Genomic DNA, 18,277 nt, shown 5'->3' on the forward strand with positions numbered 1-18,277 from the left:
TCTTAAGTCGATATGGGTGTCATATCCGAGGTTCCTCGGGATTCCGATTACGAAAATGACGTCTATTTTGAAATCCAAGATGGCGGACATTAATTTTTCTTAAAAATCGATATGGGTGTCATCTCCGAGGTTCCTCGGGGTTCCGATTACGAAAATGACGTTCATTTTGAAATCCAAGATGGCGGACATTAATTTTTCTTAAAAATCGATATGGGTGTCATCTCCGAGGTTCCTCGGGGATCCGATTACGAAAATGACGTTCATTTTGAAATCCAAGATGGCGGAAATTATTTTTTCTTAAAAGTCGATATGGGTGTCATATCCGAGGTTCCTCAGGATTCCGATTACGAAAATGACGTCTATTTTGAAATCCAAGATGGCGGACATTAATTTTTCTTAAAAATCGATATGGGTGTCATCTCCGAGGTTCCTCGGGGTTCCAATTACAAAAATGACGTCAATTTTGGCGGTTCTTGTTGGTGCAGATTTCAAAAATAGAGACCATTTTAGAATTAAAGGTGGTTTGGTTGATATCACGGCTACACACATCGACACCCATTTCAAAAAGTAGCGTCCGCCATATTTATTTTCAAAATAGATGCCATTTTTGAAATCCACACCCCTAAAAACCCAGAAAACAACACCCATGACGACTTTTTCAAAAAAGTGACGTCCGCCATCTTTATTTCCAAAATGGACGTCATTTGTAAAATTAGTACACATACATCATACAACATGAAAACTAAAAACATTTCCATCCTCTTTTGGGCAGTTGTGTAAGTCTGTGATAACCCTAGGTAGGTACGGAGACCTTGAGCGGTGTCGGCATTTACGCAAACATCAAAGGCGTCGGGCCACTGTTACTTTTTACACTGTGCTTTTAGTGTGTAAACGAAAACGTCACATGATATATCAAAAGAAAAGTTATTTTATCTTATACCTTTAAACGAGCAATTCTTGTATATATATATAATTATATTTCTGTGATCTCGGAAACGGCTCTAACGATTTCGCTGAAATTTGGTATATAGGGGTTTTGGGGGGTATACAATCTATCTAGATTAGTCTTATGTTTGGGAAAACGCGTGTTTTCGAGTTTTCATGCGTTTTTCTTTCGACGCAGAATATGGTCACTAATTTCGTGTTGCCGGCCACTGTCCGTCTGGTCCAGCGGGTTAAGACGCGGACTGCTAAACGAGTGTTACGGGTTCGAATCTCGCCCGGTGACTAACTTTTGTTTTTTTTATATGTTCAAGTATATATATAATTTTTTAATTTTTATTGTTTTACACAAGTTTAATTTAGTAAAAAAAAATGACCTATGTAATAAGAGAAATCGACAATAGATGGCGTTACTCTGTGACAAGTGCTGTAAGGTTAAAATCGATTGTAAATAATAATAATTGTCAGTTCACATTTTACTTTTTAAGTTTATGTACATTATCACCACCATATTACAATAAATAGTTATAACCGAGCAAAGCTCGGTCGCCCAGGTACTATATTACTAACTGTACTAGGTTGCCTTTTTAACAAGTTGGTCCAGGCCATGGTTGCCTACATTTTATATAAAAATCGGTTAATCTAGGCGACCATTAACTGTACCAACTTTTTTAATACGGCAACTTTCAAATAAGCTTTCATTTGATATATCATATGATGAAATAACAAACAAAAAAACTATCCGTACGCAATCTTACAAGGCAACCTACTTGAAATGTATCACTGTGAATTTTGTCTTACATTTATTTCTTATCAGAAATAAATAACATGAGGGTGCACATACCTTATAACGTATCTCTATATAACTATCGGTTATCAATATTAGCATTAGCGGTTAACAACAACATTCCCCTTAAAACAAATAACTATCGCGAGGAAAATACCAAGTCCAAACATCTGAAAAAAATCGGCAATAAAGTTTAAATAAATAAATAATATTCATGTAACGCGATAACGAATTCTACGTGAACGAAACCGCGGGCAATACCTATTATAGTAACAACAAAATAACAATTTTCTATTGCTATGAATTTAAAACACGCTTTAGGATTTTTTTTGATGGACCGTAGACGCAGTCAAGGGCAGCCCGCTCCCCACTACCGTTGTTCGCTGCCTCCTGCCACAGCGCGCGGCGCGCGCAAACTTGCCGCGCGTTTGAAACGTAACGTATTTATATAAGCAAGGAATGCATACATATCAGTAATGAGTGTCGCCGTGATTTTATATTTCTAAATTTTTGTTTAGTAACTGAGATCATTGTTGATGATCGATTATTATTAACTCTACAAACTTTAATTCAATATTAGCTATACTGCTTAACCTGAAATCAATATCTAGACAAGCACATTGTCTACATGTCTAACTTTTTACTAGAATACTAAGTTGATCGATAATATCGTAATTTTGCAATATCAGCAACTCTAATTCTATATTTACAAAATAACTCGTGTTTTTACGTTTACCAGAAAGCAGCTGTTCCAGATTTCTAAAAACTGAAAATTGTACATAAATTGAAGTGTTATTCGATATGCTAAAGTTTTCTGTAACTTTAATTCTATATTTACTTAGTTATTAGCAAAAATTAAAATATTCAAATATAACCGAAAGCTCAACCTTAAAATTTCTAACTTTTTACCAAAGTATTATTTAACATACTCCCAATGACATATCAAAAAAGAAAAAACTTTAATATTATCGAAACCCATTTTTGTTCAACCGCTGGTCTAATAAGGCAGAGGGAATATATTTCCCACAATGATACTTTACTTTGAACTTTGTGTCAAAATAATAAAGTTAAATTTTAACACCTGCGTACTAACCTGTCGTCTCGCCCTCGTCCCTTCCTCCCAATCCTCCGTATCCCCCTCAGGCTGCGCCCCCAACAACAGCACGTCCCCCGGCTCACAGTCCGCCGCCTCACGCACCGCACGCACAAATCCTTTCCTGTGACTCAGCACAAAGTCCTCTGCACTAACAGCGCGGAAACGTACCACGACCGCTTGAGCCAGTAACGCATCAGATACTAGGAGAACAGCCACACGGACGGTAGCGTGAGATATGAATTTCCCATCGGCAACTGTGACATTAAGCTTGTATTCCCCTACATCTAATCTTGGTGCCGCTCGAATCGTACCATCTGTCGAATCAATTTCAAAAAGACCAAGCGGTGGTTTCGGTGCTGTTATAGCGTACGTTAAAGTATCGTAGGCGTCTCTGTCTGATGCTACAACTCGACCAAGCACACCACCGGGGAATTCATCTAAGTAGGAATTCACTTGAATCTCTAAAGGCGTCACTACGGGCGGATATTGTGATTCTTCTATAACACGAACGTGTATCCAAGCGTCGGAATATAAAGGCGGGGCCCCATTATCAAATACACGGACTTGTAGGGCATAGCGTTCTTTGACGCGATGGTTAAAGCGTGCAGCGGTTCGTAAAGTACCATCCTGTTCTAATCGGAACGCTCCCGCTTCGTTGCCCGCTTGGAAATCAAATGTATACGGCATTGCGTTAGGTGCCGCATCTGCATCTGTCACTCCTAGTTTCAACAACGCATGTCCTAATGGTCTATCTTCTTGGACTACTACAGAATAGTTCGCCCGTTCGAATAGAGGTGGATTATCGTTCGCGTCTAATACTTCAACTGCAACTCGTACGGAAGCTTCAAGTGCTGGTAATCCTCTATCGCGTGCGCGAACTTCAAGCGAATACGTCGAAATAGTCTCCCGGTCCAAAGGCGCAGCTACAGAAATATAACCAGTGTCTTCATCTATACTGAATCGTCCATCGCGATCACCCCTTGCGATTGTATAAGTAACCCTCCCATTAGCTCCATCATCAGAATCATCAGCTATAAGTTGTAGTATTCTTGTATTTATCGCGGCATCTTCACGAACGCGAGCGTTATAAGACGCTTGAGCGAATACTGGGGCGTTATCATTAGCGTCTATAACTGATATGTTCAAAGTTGCAAGATCGCCTAGGGGCGGAGAGCCGCCGTCTAGAGCTTGTATTGTTAGTAAATAAGCGCGTCGTCGTTCGTAGTCGAGCGGTCTCGCTATGCTGACGGCTCCGGATGCACGATCTATAGTGAAATCCTCGCGATCATCTCCAGCTACTAGAGAGTATGACACTTCAGCGTTAACGCCGGTGTCTCTGGACGTGGCGCGGACGCGGAGTATTTCAGTGCCGGGGGCATCGAGTTCGGGGGCGACGGCGCGGTATTCGCGGAACTCGAATTCTGGAGGGTTGTCGTTGACGTCGGCAACTGGGGGGAAATTGAATAAGGTTTCAAATAATAAGTATAGAATACTTGTATGTATTAGGTCATTACCTATGAAATTGGCGTTTTGTATGGAGAACTTTAACGAAATTCGATTTTTCATACAATGAATTTTGCGGATTATTTTGTGATGGCATTTTCAAACCAAACAAATTTTTGCCAGTAATCTGAGACATTTTTAAGGCACATTTTCTATCTCATTTTTTTTTAATCTGTCCCGTCAGTAAAATATAAGTCATTTAAATACTCGAGCCGGCAGCACATGAAAAGAGCTGTTTTCAGGGCGGTATTCTGAATACATAAAACAATAAAAGTAGCAAATAATTGTATGTAAAATCGTTGTTATGTAGCGCACTAATGAAATTAAAAAACACTTCGAAGTTACTATTAAAATAAATAAACTATGACATGACTAATACTTATGAACAAAAACGCCAATTTCATAGGCAATGACCCAATATATTGTATTTCATAGTTAGGTCGGAGTGGGGAAGGAAATATGTAGAAGCGAAATATAATGCATCTCGTACAGCGTGGGAAGATTTAACATGAAATCATACGAGGTATACGAGAGATACATGAATAATTATCACTCAAAATTGAAATGAAGGGTGGAAAAAACTCACGAAAGGAAAAACCAGAACAAATAAATACAAAGGGGCTTTAAAGGAAACTCAATGTTTTATTGTAATAAATGTCAGACAGGTTGCGAGGGATTGACGGTAGGTACACCCAAGAACTAGATCATAAATTTAACGTTTCTAAAAAGCTTAAATTTTCTAAATAAGTGTTGATTCTGTGTGTACCATCGGCTCACTGTTAACCACCTTACATTATGTACCTGTCAATCGCAAAGCAGCCGTAGAAGACTTAGGCGGGGTTCCCCCATCAGTAGCCCTCAGTAAAACCCGATGCGAAGCAGCGGCTTCTCTGTCAAGCGGCGCTCGTAGCGTAAGGACGCCGCTGTCCGGTGAGAGAGAGAACACGCCGCCGTCGCCGCCCTCTTCTTCCACGAATGAGTAGGTGATGAGACGGTTGGAGCCTAGATCGGGGTCTGTGGCGTGAACCTAGGGTAGAAAATAGGGGTTAGAGTGAAGAAATTGGATACTTGACACATGTTGATTATTATAACAAAATTTAGATATATGGATAGAAAATGAGCCATCTATTATAAAAAAGTGGAATTTAAAGACATATTGAGATTATTAAAAAATACAAGGCTCCAAATTCTGATTTTTTTAACTTCCAAAAAGTAAAAAGAAAATGTCCCATAGTGATGACATTGCCATCAAAAAGGCGTTATGCACCGAAACACACTAAAATATTGCTTTTTTTATTAACAAAAAGTTTATATGACATTTTTGTCTCTAAATACGATCCGGAATATGCTGTTAAAATCTTTCTGCTTCCTTGCGGGCACCATGTATAAGAGTGTTAGTTACCTTGGCAACCAGAGTACCCAACTCCGCATCCTCCGGCAATGTCACAGAGTAGAGTTCCGCAGAGAACCTCGGAGCGTTATCATTCACATCCGTCAACGTCACAAGCAACTCTGACGCGCACCTCCAGGCTGCGCGCGCGCGGTCCTGCGCGTGCGCGGCGAGCGCGTACGACGAGCGCGCCTCGCGGTCCAGCGCGCGCGCCACGCGCACCTCGCCTGTTTCCTGTGGGACAAATTGTGAGATTTGAATTTAATTGGTAGAGAGGCAAGGTTCAATTTTCAGTAATAAGAAAATGATTTACTACAAACACCATCTTATACCTCGAGGAACCTTTCAGCAATTTGTATATAATTTAAAGATCATAAGTTAATAATACAGATTACCTTATATTAGACGTTTTATCATGTGGTATAGAAGTAAAATCTACCTTGTCAATGATAAAGTCTTCATTAGCCTGTCCTCTAGAGAGTATTTCAGTGCGTCGTGCGGCGGCAAATCGGCGTTGGTCGTTTCCAGCGCGGCGACGCGCGTTCCGACCACCGCGTTTTCAGACGACGTACGATGTACAATTTTTAAAAGGTCGGCAACGCGCATGTAACACCTCTGGAGTTGCAGGCGTCCATAGGCTACGGTGACTGTTTACCATCAGGCGGGCCGTATGCTTGCTTGCTCCGTCGTAGTATAAAAAAAAAGATAGACAGTAAGTAGTACACTTTTATGATATGCTATGAAAGTAAAACCTACCTTGTCAATGGTAAAGTTCTTATTAGTCTGCCCTCGAGGAAGTATTTCAGTGCGTTGTGCGGCGACAGATTTTCATCGTTTGTTCCGACCGCCGCTTATTCAGACAATACATAATAGATACCAAATTATATTACACTTTTATGATGGAAGTAAAACCTACCTTGTCAATGGTAAAGTCTTCGTTAGCTTCTCCCTCGAGGAAGTATCTGAGTGCGTCGTGTGGAGGTAGATCGGCGTCGGTCGTTTCCAGCGCGGCGACGCGCGTTCCGACCGCCGCGTTTTCCGGTAACGACGCGCGGTAGCGATGCCGAACGCAGTATGGTGGGTTGTCGTTAACATCTGAAGTGACAGTTATTATTGTTTTTACAGCCCATATACGTATCCTACTCATAGATACAGGTTTTTTCGACGTGAATAAATTCAATAATAACTCTGCAAGTTGAGGTCATACTATAGGTTCCATTCAAGATTTAATTCCGAGTTTTCTGGACACTTGTCACATGGGTTGGCCTTGAAACTGCAAGGAATGGTAGTTGAGAAGTTACTTAAAAAGGTTTAATAAAGCATTAATATCTGGGTGACCGAGCTTTGCTCCGAAAACACATAAAACTCTAAAAAATTTCGCTCCCGAAAACCCAAATCATATAGCAAATTACATCGAAATCGTTAGATCCGTTTCATATATATACAAGAATTGCTCATTTAAAGATATAAGATAAAATACCAAAACACACTAGTAACAGCGACTGTTCAAGTCGCTCGCAAATCACTCTTCATCGGTCACTATAACACTAAGCTCAACTCCCCTCCAACTCTATCTCACGGCCTCGCCACTAGTAATTCTCCCGACGGCCTCAATTGGAACCGTGTTCTAGGATCCCCGAGGCCACAAGGAAGGCGAGCGTAGAAGTGGTAGCATCAGCGTCGGTGATGGTTAGTTTGGTTGGTTAAAAAGGTAAAAAAAATATACCAATACATACCAGTAACAGTGACTTGAACCGTCGCTCGCGCATCGAACTTCCCATCCGTCGCTATAACACTAAGTTCGTAACTGTCCTCTAGCTCCCTGTCTAGCGGCCTCGCTACCAGCAGTTCTCCAGAAGGCCTCAGCTGGAACCGTGCCCGTGGGTCCCCCGAGGCCACAAGGAAGGCGAGCGGGGAAGTGGTGGCGTCGGCGTCGGTGATGGTCAGTTTGGCGACCACGGTGCCGGCCGCGGCGTCCTCGGGGACGGAGGCGGAGTATGTGGCCGGCTCGAAGCGTGGCGGGCAGTCGTTGTAGTCCTAGAAACAATAGTTGTTGAATATATGGTCGGGGTCTTTGGTAGTTTACATTTTCAGGGTTTCGTACCTCGAAAGGAAGAAACGGAACCCTTATAGGATCACTTTGTTGTCCGTCCGTCCGTCTGTCTGTCAAGACCCTTTTTCTCAGGAACGCGTAGAGTTATCAAGCTGGAATTTATATCAAATACTCAGGTATACTGTCCCTTGAAGCTGTGAGAAAATCAAACTTCTAAGCCAACTCAATCAGAAGATACAGCCGTTTATGCCGCAAATTTTCGACACTCGCAAAGGAATGAAAACCTCCAGGGTACTTCCCGTGAACTCAGAATCTTGAAATTTGGTACGAAGCAACGTCTTATAGCACAGATAAAGGAAAAATTTCGAAAACCGTAAATTTTTAGTTACATCATATAATAATAAAAGTATTTTTAATAATTGATATGACTCGATTGTCGTGATGGGTGAACTTTTACTTATATACCTACAGGTTTGTACGGAACCCTCGGTGCGCGAGTCCGACTCGCACTTGGCCGGTTTTTTTATGATATAGGAGGCAAACGCGCAGACGAATCACCTAATGGTAAGCGATTACCGTCGCCCAAGGACACCCAGAGGGGTTGTAAGTGAGTTGCCAACCTTTGAGATGGGAGTACGGTCGCGTCGATTGAGAAATACCGCAGGCGACAGTTCAATTCACAATTTAGCTATGCGAGCCAGGAAGTTTCTGGAGAAACTCATAGTTGAGGACTGCCAACCATCTAAGTGGTGAATGTTGTCGCGTAAAGACAATATTTTTAATATATGTTCCGTTTAAATATGTTGGGCAATCGTCAGATTTAAGAATTACCTAAATCAGAAACTAGATTAACGGCATCTTTATATTAGAATCAAAAAGAAACAGTCTCAATATGCAGACGCGAGTTCACGTTTCTTTCGCGAAAGATTTTTTTCTTAATTTTTTATTAGTGACAGAAATATTGAGCCAAACTTTGTAGTTAAAATACTGTTGGTGGTCTAAAATCTACTAAAAATTAAAAAAAAAATGTAAATATTTTTTGCTACTCGTCGACTGTAATGTACGTATACCAAACTGTTATTGGGTACTTTTCATGTATGGGCTCCCAACTCAACAATTATAATATTCATTTCGAAACGGTTTAGTCAACTATAATGAAATTGACCAATCACAGCTCGCCGCGGACGAAACAAAACGATAGCTCAAATTAATTATTTATTTCAAGTTGTATAGTAGAAACAATTGTTTCATAAGTCATAAACGCACATGTGACACCCTTAATATAGCAACATCCATAGACTACAAAAACCGCTTAGCGTTGCTTGTTAGTCTCCATAGGCTACGGTGGCCAAAATCAAGAAAAATAAAAACCGGCCAAGAGCGTGTCGGGCCACGCTCAGTGTAGGGTTCCGTAGTTACTCTTCCGTCACAATAAGCTAAACTGGAGCTTAAAGTATAGTAAATTATTAACCAAGGGATGAAACGGTACCTTTCACATAGGCAAATTTGCATAATCAGTACCTAATTAAATAAAGTAAGTCTTTTTACTATGAAGGGGAAACTTTTTGCGATAACTCAAAAACAGCTAAACTGATCATGTCCGCTATAGTTTTCATTTAATGTATTTCTTAAGCTCTACTTCCGCGATTTTTTTCATATTTTTGGACCTATGGTTCAAAAGTTAGAGGGGGGGACACATTTCTTTTTTCTTTCGGAGCGATTATCTCCGAATATATTCACTTTATCAAAAAATGTTTGTTGAAGACCCCTATTAGTTTTGAAACGACAACGGCCACGACGACACCCCACACTGTAGGGTTGAAGCAAAAAAAATATTTCACCCCCAATTTACGAGTAGGGGAGGTACCCTAAAAAAAAAATTAGATTTTATTGTACGACTTTGTCGGCTTTATTGATTTATATATCCATGCCAAATTTCAGCTTTCTAGCACTAACGACCACGGAGCAAAGCCTCGAACAGACAGACAGACAGACGGACGGACATGGCGAAACTATAAGGGTTCCTAGTTGACTACGGAACCCTAAAAAACGGTCTAACAATTGAATTTAGCACGGAGCAAGTACCAGGGCCTCATGAGTTACGAGAAGGTGTCGCTGTCCACCCCGCGGGTCCCGGCGGCCGGGCGCGTACGAGTATGAAGGTATCGCGGCTGCTCGCGTATCGTAAATAGTACTTTTGGTTTGTTTACGTATATGATTCTATTAGTTTAAAGTATTATTTTTGTTGACTCGTAGAAAAAGTATTGTATACAATTATGATATAATCAAGCTTTTCAATCTCGTACCTTACTTCGGCAAGTCGGTTAGCTCGTTGCCTAAACCCGGTACTCGACTTATAAAATACTATTATTAAGTAGTATTGAATTTGAAAGAGCACCTGTAATCGTACGACGAGCGTGCCGCGACTAGATCGCTTCTGCGGCGCCTGGTCACTAGCTATTAGGGGCACGCGTAACTCCGCTTTCGTTTCTCGATCCAAACTCGCTCGTGTTGTCACCCAGCCTGTGCGAGCGTCTACGGCGAATAAGGCTGAATCTCCGCCCTCGCCGAGGGAAAATTGGACTTCGCCATTGGAGCCCGCGTCTGGGTCTGTTGCCATTACTGTGGAGAGAAACATTCATTAGAAAAGTTATTTGTTAAACATTTAATTCTTGATACAAGCTTTTATCGCTGACTATACTTTTCTTTGAACAGGCACGTGCAGGCAGGCTTTCTTTCACGTGTAAAGTGGTCAGTAGTAAGCAGGCCCTCGTAGAGGATGCCGACGGCGAGCTCGCGCGCTGACTCCTGTTCGAGGAGCACCTAAATACCAAGACTTAAAGTCTATTTTGCAATGAACTTACATCTGACGACTGTAGAATGAGGAGGAGTGTTCTCCGCCAAATGGACGACGTATGGCTGCGAGTGGAAGGTCGGGGCGTGCTCGTTCACGTCGAGAACGTGTAAAGTGGTCAGTAGTAAGGTGGTGGGGGCCGGAGACCCGGGGCCCTCGCAGAGGATGCCGATGGGGAGCTCTCGCGCTGACTCGCGGTCGAGAGGCGCCGAGAGGACCAGGCGGCCTTGCTCGTCCAGGGCGAACTGGGGAATAAAGATATTGTATTATAACTAATAGTTCCAGTGGACTCCCATTTCGGACAATTAGGGACGAAACATTCTAGGGTTCGCAAATATAATATAATCTCTCGTACATTCGTTTTTTGAAAAACACTGTTGGCAAAGTCATTTTAACAGCCTTCCCTTCAATCCGAGCTGGTACGTAGGCAATTGTTTTTTTACCGAAGTATGGATTCATGACCATAAGAACTAGGCTGGTGCTAGCTATACTATAAAAAAAATACCTGATCCTTTCCATAGTTAACCGGCGCCAGTCTATATCTCGGTATAGGCTCAGTCGGATCCGCCCTTAATTCAGCCAACAGCGTCCCAGGAGTGGCATCTTCCCTCAGGAACAGAGCCGGAGGCGGCGGCTGCACCCTGGGAGCGCGCTCGCCGGGCCCGAGCACGTACACGGCGACGCCGGCCGAGCCCGCGCGGTTGCCGCCGTCGCGGGCGCGCGCCCACACTACTACTGAGCGGGACGCTGGAAGAGATAATTTTTTTTTTTTTTTACCTCACAAAGGATACATTTAACAATTACTTATACAGGGTGATTTCTGGGTCGTGATCCAGAGCCACTTTTTCTGAATCTATAAATGATTTACATTATCATACGGTAGTATTTGATTGAAAGATAATTAGTTTGATTTTTATTATTTTTCAAGTAAAATTAATCTTATACGAAGTAATCATGGTCACCCTATGACTTTTGACATACGCTGTATGGAAAGCGACAAGACGTCACATTGAGTAGGGTGACCAAACTATGCAAAAATGTTTTTTTCTACTTGTCATCTGAAAAATAATCATAATTATTGGTGATAATAAATAATGAGCAACATCATTAGACTCATCTTTGAATTCTGTGTGATGTCTTGTTCTCTAGCTCCACGACCCCGAAATCACCCTGTATAGAGCAAAGGCAAATTCGATTTATACCCTTTGTCACTGGAGTCAATTAGGTCAAGTACCAAGTAGGGTTAGTACAAAGTCGCGAACGTTGGCGTGACGTTATTTGGGAGAATCAACTTTTTAGCGTCACTCGTTGCCATTACGATTAGTTGTCCAGGGGACAAAAGTTCATTTAAATACCGATTTTATGGTACTTAAATGTATCAAACTTGCGTTTTTGTGGTCGTTATAACCAATGTCCATAATGGGCCCCCTACTAAGCATGTTAATAGAACGGCATACAACGTATCTTCAAACAAACTGTGCCACTGTTGTCCCTTGGACAACGGGACAGGATAACAAAACAAAAAAAGTTGATTCACCCATTTACTGCCAGGTGCCAACTTTACCGCGATGACACTTTCGATATGAATTTCGAAAAATAATCTTTCTAGTTTCTACTATCGTGCGAAATGGCTGGTATCAGCTAACATTTCTTTTATTTCTAGTGTTAAGGGGCATTCAGAACTACCGAACGGGACATAACACGCGGGTACTTGACACATGTTGAATATTGTAATAAAATTAAGCTAAATGCGTCCCTTTCGAGGCTCGCCAGCGGGGAAGTTGGAGCTTAAACACGACCCAATAGTAAAAGTGTCTTAGACAAGCGGAACGGCGGGCCGAAGGCCGAAGGCCGTAGGAAATGGTCTGTATAAAAAATGAGCCATCCACTATAAAAAAGTGGAATTAAAAAGACATATTGAGATTATAAAAAATACATGGCTCCAAAGTGTGAAAGTTAGAATGGCGGGTGTACCTAAATAAAATTAAATATAAACCATACCATATTTTTGTACCTCATTTGTACTATTTAGTACCTCCTTTAAAAAAAATTGTACCTCACGGTAAGGTGGTTCGATTTTCATACAAAAAACAATCGCTATTTTTTAATTAATTACACAATATTATTACATAAATAGTTGCGCATCTATCTACTTTCGAATATTCATTTGCGCTAAATTAATAGAAAAACTTTGTTTCATACAGAAATCATGCAATAATCAACGTTATATTTTTATAAATTTTACTCATGTGTGTGTGACAAATGTCGTGTACAAATACATTGCGACGTTGCCACTCCATGCCTCGAGCGGCCATCGGCGCGACGTTGCGATGTTTGACGCGTTTTTAGCTGACTCTGTCGACACTGACACTCAGTGTGACCAGGCGTACGATAATTGTCGTACATGTACGATAATTTGGGCCCCGGTATGACGTAATGTTCCAAAGAGCATTATCGTACACTAAAATTTCAGCGCTTGTATGATGCCACCTTAAAGGTCTAGTAACTTGAAGCAAAATATGACACTTTCTGTCAGATATAGGCTAAAATTAGTATCTTTTGGGTGTTCGGCTCCTTGGTATAAGTTTAAAGTTTAAAATATCACAATTTCCTGTATACCGTTTGAGTCTATCCCAAAAATACACAAACATAAACAGATTTTTTACGCAATTTAGACGAAAATTGTATTTTTTTTATTATTATTTCAAAATTTAAGCTTATTTTGCTAGACATTTTTAGGGGCTGCCTTTTTGATTGGCGTACGATATTTTTTTCAACGGTACAATAATATTGACACTCAAATACGATAATTCTCTTCCGCTCACCTGGCAACACTTCTGAAACTTGACAGGACCTGGGGCCTACCGCGAAAACCGAAATTCGCAAATTGCGGGGATCTTTCTCTTTTATTCTCACTAAGACGTAATTAGAGTGACAGAGAAAAATGCCCGAAATTGACGAATTTCGATTTTCCCGGTAGCCGCCCTGGTGCTTGAGGTACTTGATAGAAAACAACGCTGCCGCATGTTCTGAATTGTGATTTTATGTGTTTTTGGTTTGAAAATGATAGCAACGTCTAAATCAAGTTACAAAAATCATCGATATTCTGGTCCGCGAAAAACCAAGAAAAGTGTAACTGTAATTGGAGTCTACAAAAATGACCAATTCATAGAAAATATGACCTAGAAACTAGTTCACTTTTATAAAACTCAATTTTGCCCGAGATTGTACTTAGGCGAATACCTAAGGGAGCTAAGTGTATTGATCTTGAATAATTAGTTGGCTAATACATATATGACTCCAACATGATATGGACATTTACATCATAACTATTATACCTAGTTGGTTACTAAGTTCTGTTACTCGATTTCTTTCTTTCTTCCTAGCGTTGTCCCAGCATATTGCCACGGCTCAATGGAGCTTGGGGTCCGCTTTGACAACTAATCCCAAGATTTGGCGTAGGCACTAGTTTTTACGAAAGCCACTGCCATCTGACCTTCCAACCCAGAGGGTAAAACTAAGCCTTGTTGGGATTAGTCCAGTTTCCTCACGATGTTTTCCTTCACCGAAAAGCGACTGGTAAGTATCAAATGATATCTGTTCTGAAGTTCTGTTACTCGATTTGCAACCTCTTTATTTCCGTTAAAACAAATGCTACCGAAAAAATAAAAAATGACATAATGTGGTGGATTTGTGAGCTATAATTATATACCACACATAACGCTTATCTCGTCGTATCTATAATGAATTGGGGCCTAAAAGAGAATCGTATTCCAATTTTTTGAAACGCTTGTATTACTTTCTATATTAACTAAAAGTTGCCTTAAAATTCAGCTTTTATACTAAAAACGGCTTTAAATATGTTAAATTAACAAAATATATTTTGACAGATGCTTTCGCGCCCAAAACGCTCTTTGAAAATTGTGTGACGTCACAGTTTATGGTTTGACACATAACTACATACACACGTAGAAGATACGAACTGTCAACTGATATTTATCATTTGTTGTTAATCGCCTAACTGTCAACAGTGTCAATCCGAGAGTTGTGACGTCATCAGAATCTTCAATGACGTTACGAGTTTGGTCACGTGACGTGTGCCAAAAGATATTTTAAATTCAATATTTACAAAAATATGGTCATTACAGGTCCCCTAAAAGTAGTTTAACATGTTCTTATAATCCAAAAGAATTTATTGGGATACAATTATGCCCTAAGATTTGTAGATGGAAACAACCCTATTGCAATGCACAAATGTGGGCACCTGCCAAACATGATTTTGGGTGTGTCATACTCAGGGCTAACACAGATTCATTTCTGTGAAAAAGGTGTGAAAACCGGAAACTGGAAACCGTTCTCGAACCAATAGTGAAGCCCTTAAGACACACCCTATTTCAAAACCAGCCATGGATCTTTGAACAGGACTCGGCTCCTGCACATAAGGCAAGAACAAGTCAAGCCTGGTTTCGAAGGAACAAAATTGACTTTATTGCCCACGAAGACTGGCCGTCCTCCAGCCCGGACCTTAATCCCCTGGATTATGCCATATAGCAGGTTATTGAGGAGAAAGCCTGTGCTAAACCCCACACAAATCTTAACTCCCTCAAGCGGGCCATAGTTAAGACAGTGACGGAATTAGACATGACAATCGTGCGTGCCGCTATTGATGACTGGCCTCGTCGTTTGAGGGCCTGTGTCAAAGCCAGAGGAGGCGATTTTGAATGATATTGTCATATGTAATTCCTGATTTTGTGTACTTCATTTTAATATATACTTTATTAAACTTTCGTTGGTATATTTTATGTAGATAAAGATTATTGCAGTAACAGAATTTAATAACCAACTAGGTAGAAAACAATGCAATACATAAACACATAAATTGGATATGATGTGATCCGTTGAATGAAATTGACAATAAATAAAATAAATAAATAATTTACTATCTCTAGGCATTGTGTGAAACTTCTAGTTGTGTCAAAATATCGGGAAATCAATAATATAAACAAACATGGTAAATATCTCATTTCTTTTTATAATGGTTATAAATAGAAGGCCATGCAATTTTGTATCTCACTGTAATTTAATTAAATGTATGGTAAAAAAATGTTTTAATTCTACTGTAAAATAGTACCTACTTTTTAGGGTTCCGTAGCCAAATGGCAAAACACGGAACCCTTATAGATTCGTCATGTCCGTCTGTCTGTCCGATTCTGTCACAGCCACTTTTTTCCGAAACTATAAAAGCTATACTGTTCAAACTTGGTAAGTAGATGTATTCTATGAACCGCATTATGATGTTTACACAAAAATAGAAAAAAAAACAATAAACTTTGGGGGTTCCCCATACTTAGAACTGAAACTCAAAAAATCTTTTTTCATCAAACCCATACGTGTGGGGTATCTATGGATAGGTCTTTAAAAATGATATTGAGGTTTCTAATATTATTTTTTTCTAAACTGAATAGTTTGCGCGAGAGACACTTCCAAAGTGGTAAAAAGTGTGTCCCCCTCCCCCCCCGTAACTTCTAAAATAACAGAATGAAAAATCTAAAAAAAATATATGATATACATTGTCATGCAAACTTCCACCGAAAATTGGTTCGAACGTGATCTAGTAAGTAGTTTTTTTTAATACGTTATAAAAATTAAAAAAATTTTTTTTTTTCATCAAACCCATACGTGTGGGGTATCTAGGGATAGGTCTTCAAAAATGATATTTAGGTTTCTAATATCATTTTTTTCTAAACTGAATAGTTTGCGCGAGAGACACTTCCAAAGTGAAAAAATGTGTGTCGTCCCCCCCTGTAACTTCTAAAATAACAGAATGAAAAATCTAAAAAAAAATATATGATATACATTACCATGCAAACTTCCAACGAAAATTGGTTTGAACCAGATCTAGTAAGTAGTTTTTTTTTAATACGTCATAAATGGTACGGAACCCTTCATGGGCGAGTCCGACTCGCACTTGGCCGCTTTTTTAAAGGCTGGGCAGTAAGTGATTGCTTTAATTTTAGAACAAAACAGCGTTTTTTTTTGAAAAAAAATACCGGAAAATCTGACTTACAAATTTGGACTTTCTTAGGTTCATTCAACTTAGAATCTTCTCCACCCTAGCATTAAAAAAAGATATCCTAAAATATCCATAGCATTACGTCACATTTTAGTGTGAAAGAAATTTCAGTGTAAAACTAAAATTTCAATACAAATTTTCGGGTTTTTTTAGCACGAGGATTGATTATGCTAGTGATTCTGAGTTGGAAGAACCCAAAAATATCATGATGTGTGAGAATCAGATTTTTAATATTTTTATGGAAAACGCTCATATTTCTCATAAAATAATTTATTAATAATAGGTACTTGATAATACTGATAACAAAAATAAATTAATGAGTCTCGAACCCACATCCTCTTGCATGTATTTCCACGTACATACCGCAACGCTATTGAAGCCTACTCACGCTGTGCCAAATTGTCTACTACAAGGATCCCAGTAAGACTGTTTGAATGTGTGAGTGATACTTAGAAATAGAGTCAAGAAACATTCTGTCGACATTAAGGGGTAGTTTTTGTACAATGAAGTGTTCAATGTTTGTTGTAATAGTTCAATATTTATTTAAAGAGTGCGCTAAACATAATTTACAGTATAGAAATACCAAGACTACTCCACAAAAAAATTAAAACTCAAAATTTGCAATTGTGGCGCCATCTAGTGAGGTTTAAGCTTTGGGTAACCTAGTCGAACCACCTTAAAGTTATCAACAAAATGAATGTGTAAATTGTTTCAATTCCAACAGATACAACTTTTTACACTGGTTGACATTGTATACGTTTTCTATAGGTAGTTATTTGTTTTGCAGGGGGGCAAAGTTTTTGTTTAACCCCTCGTGCTGATATTGATGCCCGAGCAAGAGAAAGACTCAAATGAAAATGGATTCTTGAGCGTTGCGAGGGTTAAACAAACTTTGCCACCGAGTGAAAAACAAAACTTTTCACCACGCCAACAAGGAAAATGCTAACTGTATAATATCAAACAAAATCAAATCATGTCAGTTCAAATTTATTGCTATTAAATATTAATCATTAAAAGTTAACATACGGAAACAAATCAAAACTTGCATTTAATTACATTGCCACACATGTTGATAAAATGTAACTTTCTCAGCAGTTTTTGAACTACCAAGAGAACCTTCACCAGTTGATTTGGTGAGAAAATATTTTCATTGGTTTAAGAAGAAATGTGTAAATAGGAGCGTTTATTTGCTGTCAAAATAAATAAAGAAAACTTACCAAAAGCAGAAGCGTTCTTCGCAAAAGCCAACGCCCCAGTAACGGTATCTATTTCAAACAGCCCTGACGCATCCGAATTCAGCTCCCCATCATACAGCTCATATCTAATCCTCGCATGTTCGCCTATGTCGGCGTCATGCGCGGTTAAAGTGAGGAAAGGCTTGTGCGGTTGAAGGTTGTGGGGGGCTGACGCGCGGTACTCGCGGAGCGGGAACTCGGGCGCGTGGTCGTTGGCGTCGAGCACGCGCACGCGCACGGTGGTGTGGCGCAGGCGGCCGCCGCCGTCGCGCGCTGCCACTGGCACCTGGGGGATTAAGAGATTTAGAAGATATAATATGGCAAACTCAGTTTGTGAATAAAAA

General features: G+C 40.0%; 1 protein-coding gene across 2 annotated transcripts in view; it reads right to left on the reverse strand.

The window, feature by feature from the left end:
* Positions 1-18,277, reverse strand: part of LOC133517361 (fat-like cadherin-related tumor suppressor homolog) — a 210,370-nt gene that overhangs the window by 33,650 nt on the left and 158,443 nt on the right. For both annotated transcript variants that reach the window (XM_061850657.1, XM_061850656.1), the window contains 9 exons: positions 17,916-18,219; positions 11,131-11,372; positions 10,636-10,870; positions 10,170-10,393; positions 7,455-7,755; positions 6,635-6,813; positions 5,731-5,952; positions 5,130-5,355; positions 2,823-4,273 (listed from right to left, as the gene is read on the reverse strand). In XM_061850657.1, the coding sequence (XP_061706641.1) occupies positions 2,823-4,273; positions 5,130-5,355; positions 5,731-5,952; positions 6,635-6,813; positions 7,455-7,755; positions 10,170-10,393; positions 10,636-10,870; positions 11,131-11,372; positions 17,916-18,219 (3,384 nt within the window). The remainder of the gene's footprint in view (positions 1-2,822; positions 4,274-5,129; positions 5,356-5,730; positions 5,953-6,634; positions 6,814-7,454; positions 7,756-10,169; positions 10,394-10,635; positions 10,871-11,130; positions 11,373-17,915; positions 18,220-18,277) is intronic.

Source organism: Cydia pomonella, chromosome 4 (genome assembly GCF_033807575.1).
Source record: "Cydia pomonella isolate Wapato2018A chromosome 4, ilCydPomo1, whole genome shotgun sequence".
Taxonomy (NCBI): domain Eukaryota; kingdom Metazoa; phylum Arthropoda; class Insecta; order Lepidoptera; family Tortricidae; genus Cydia; species Cydia pomonella.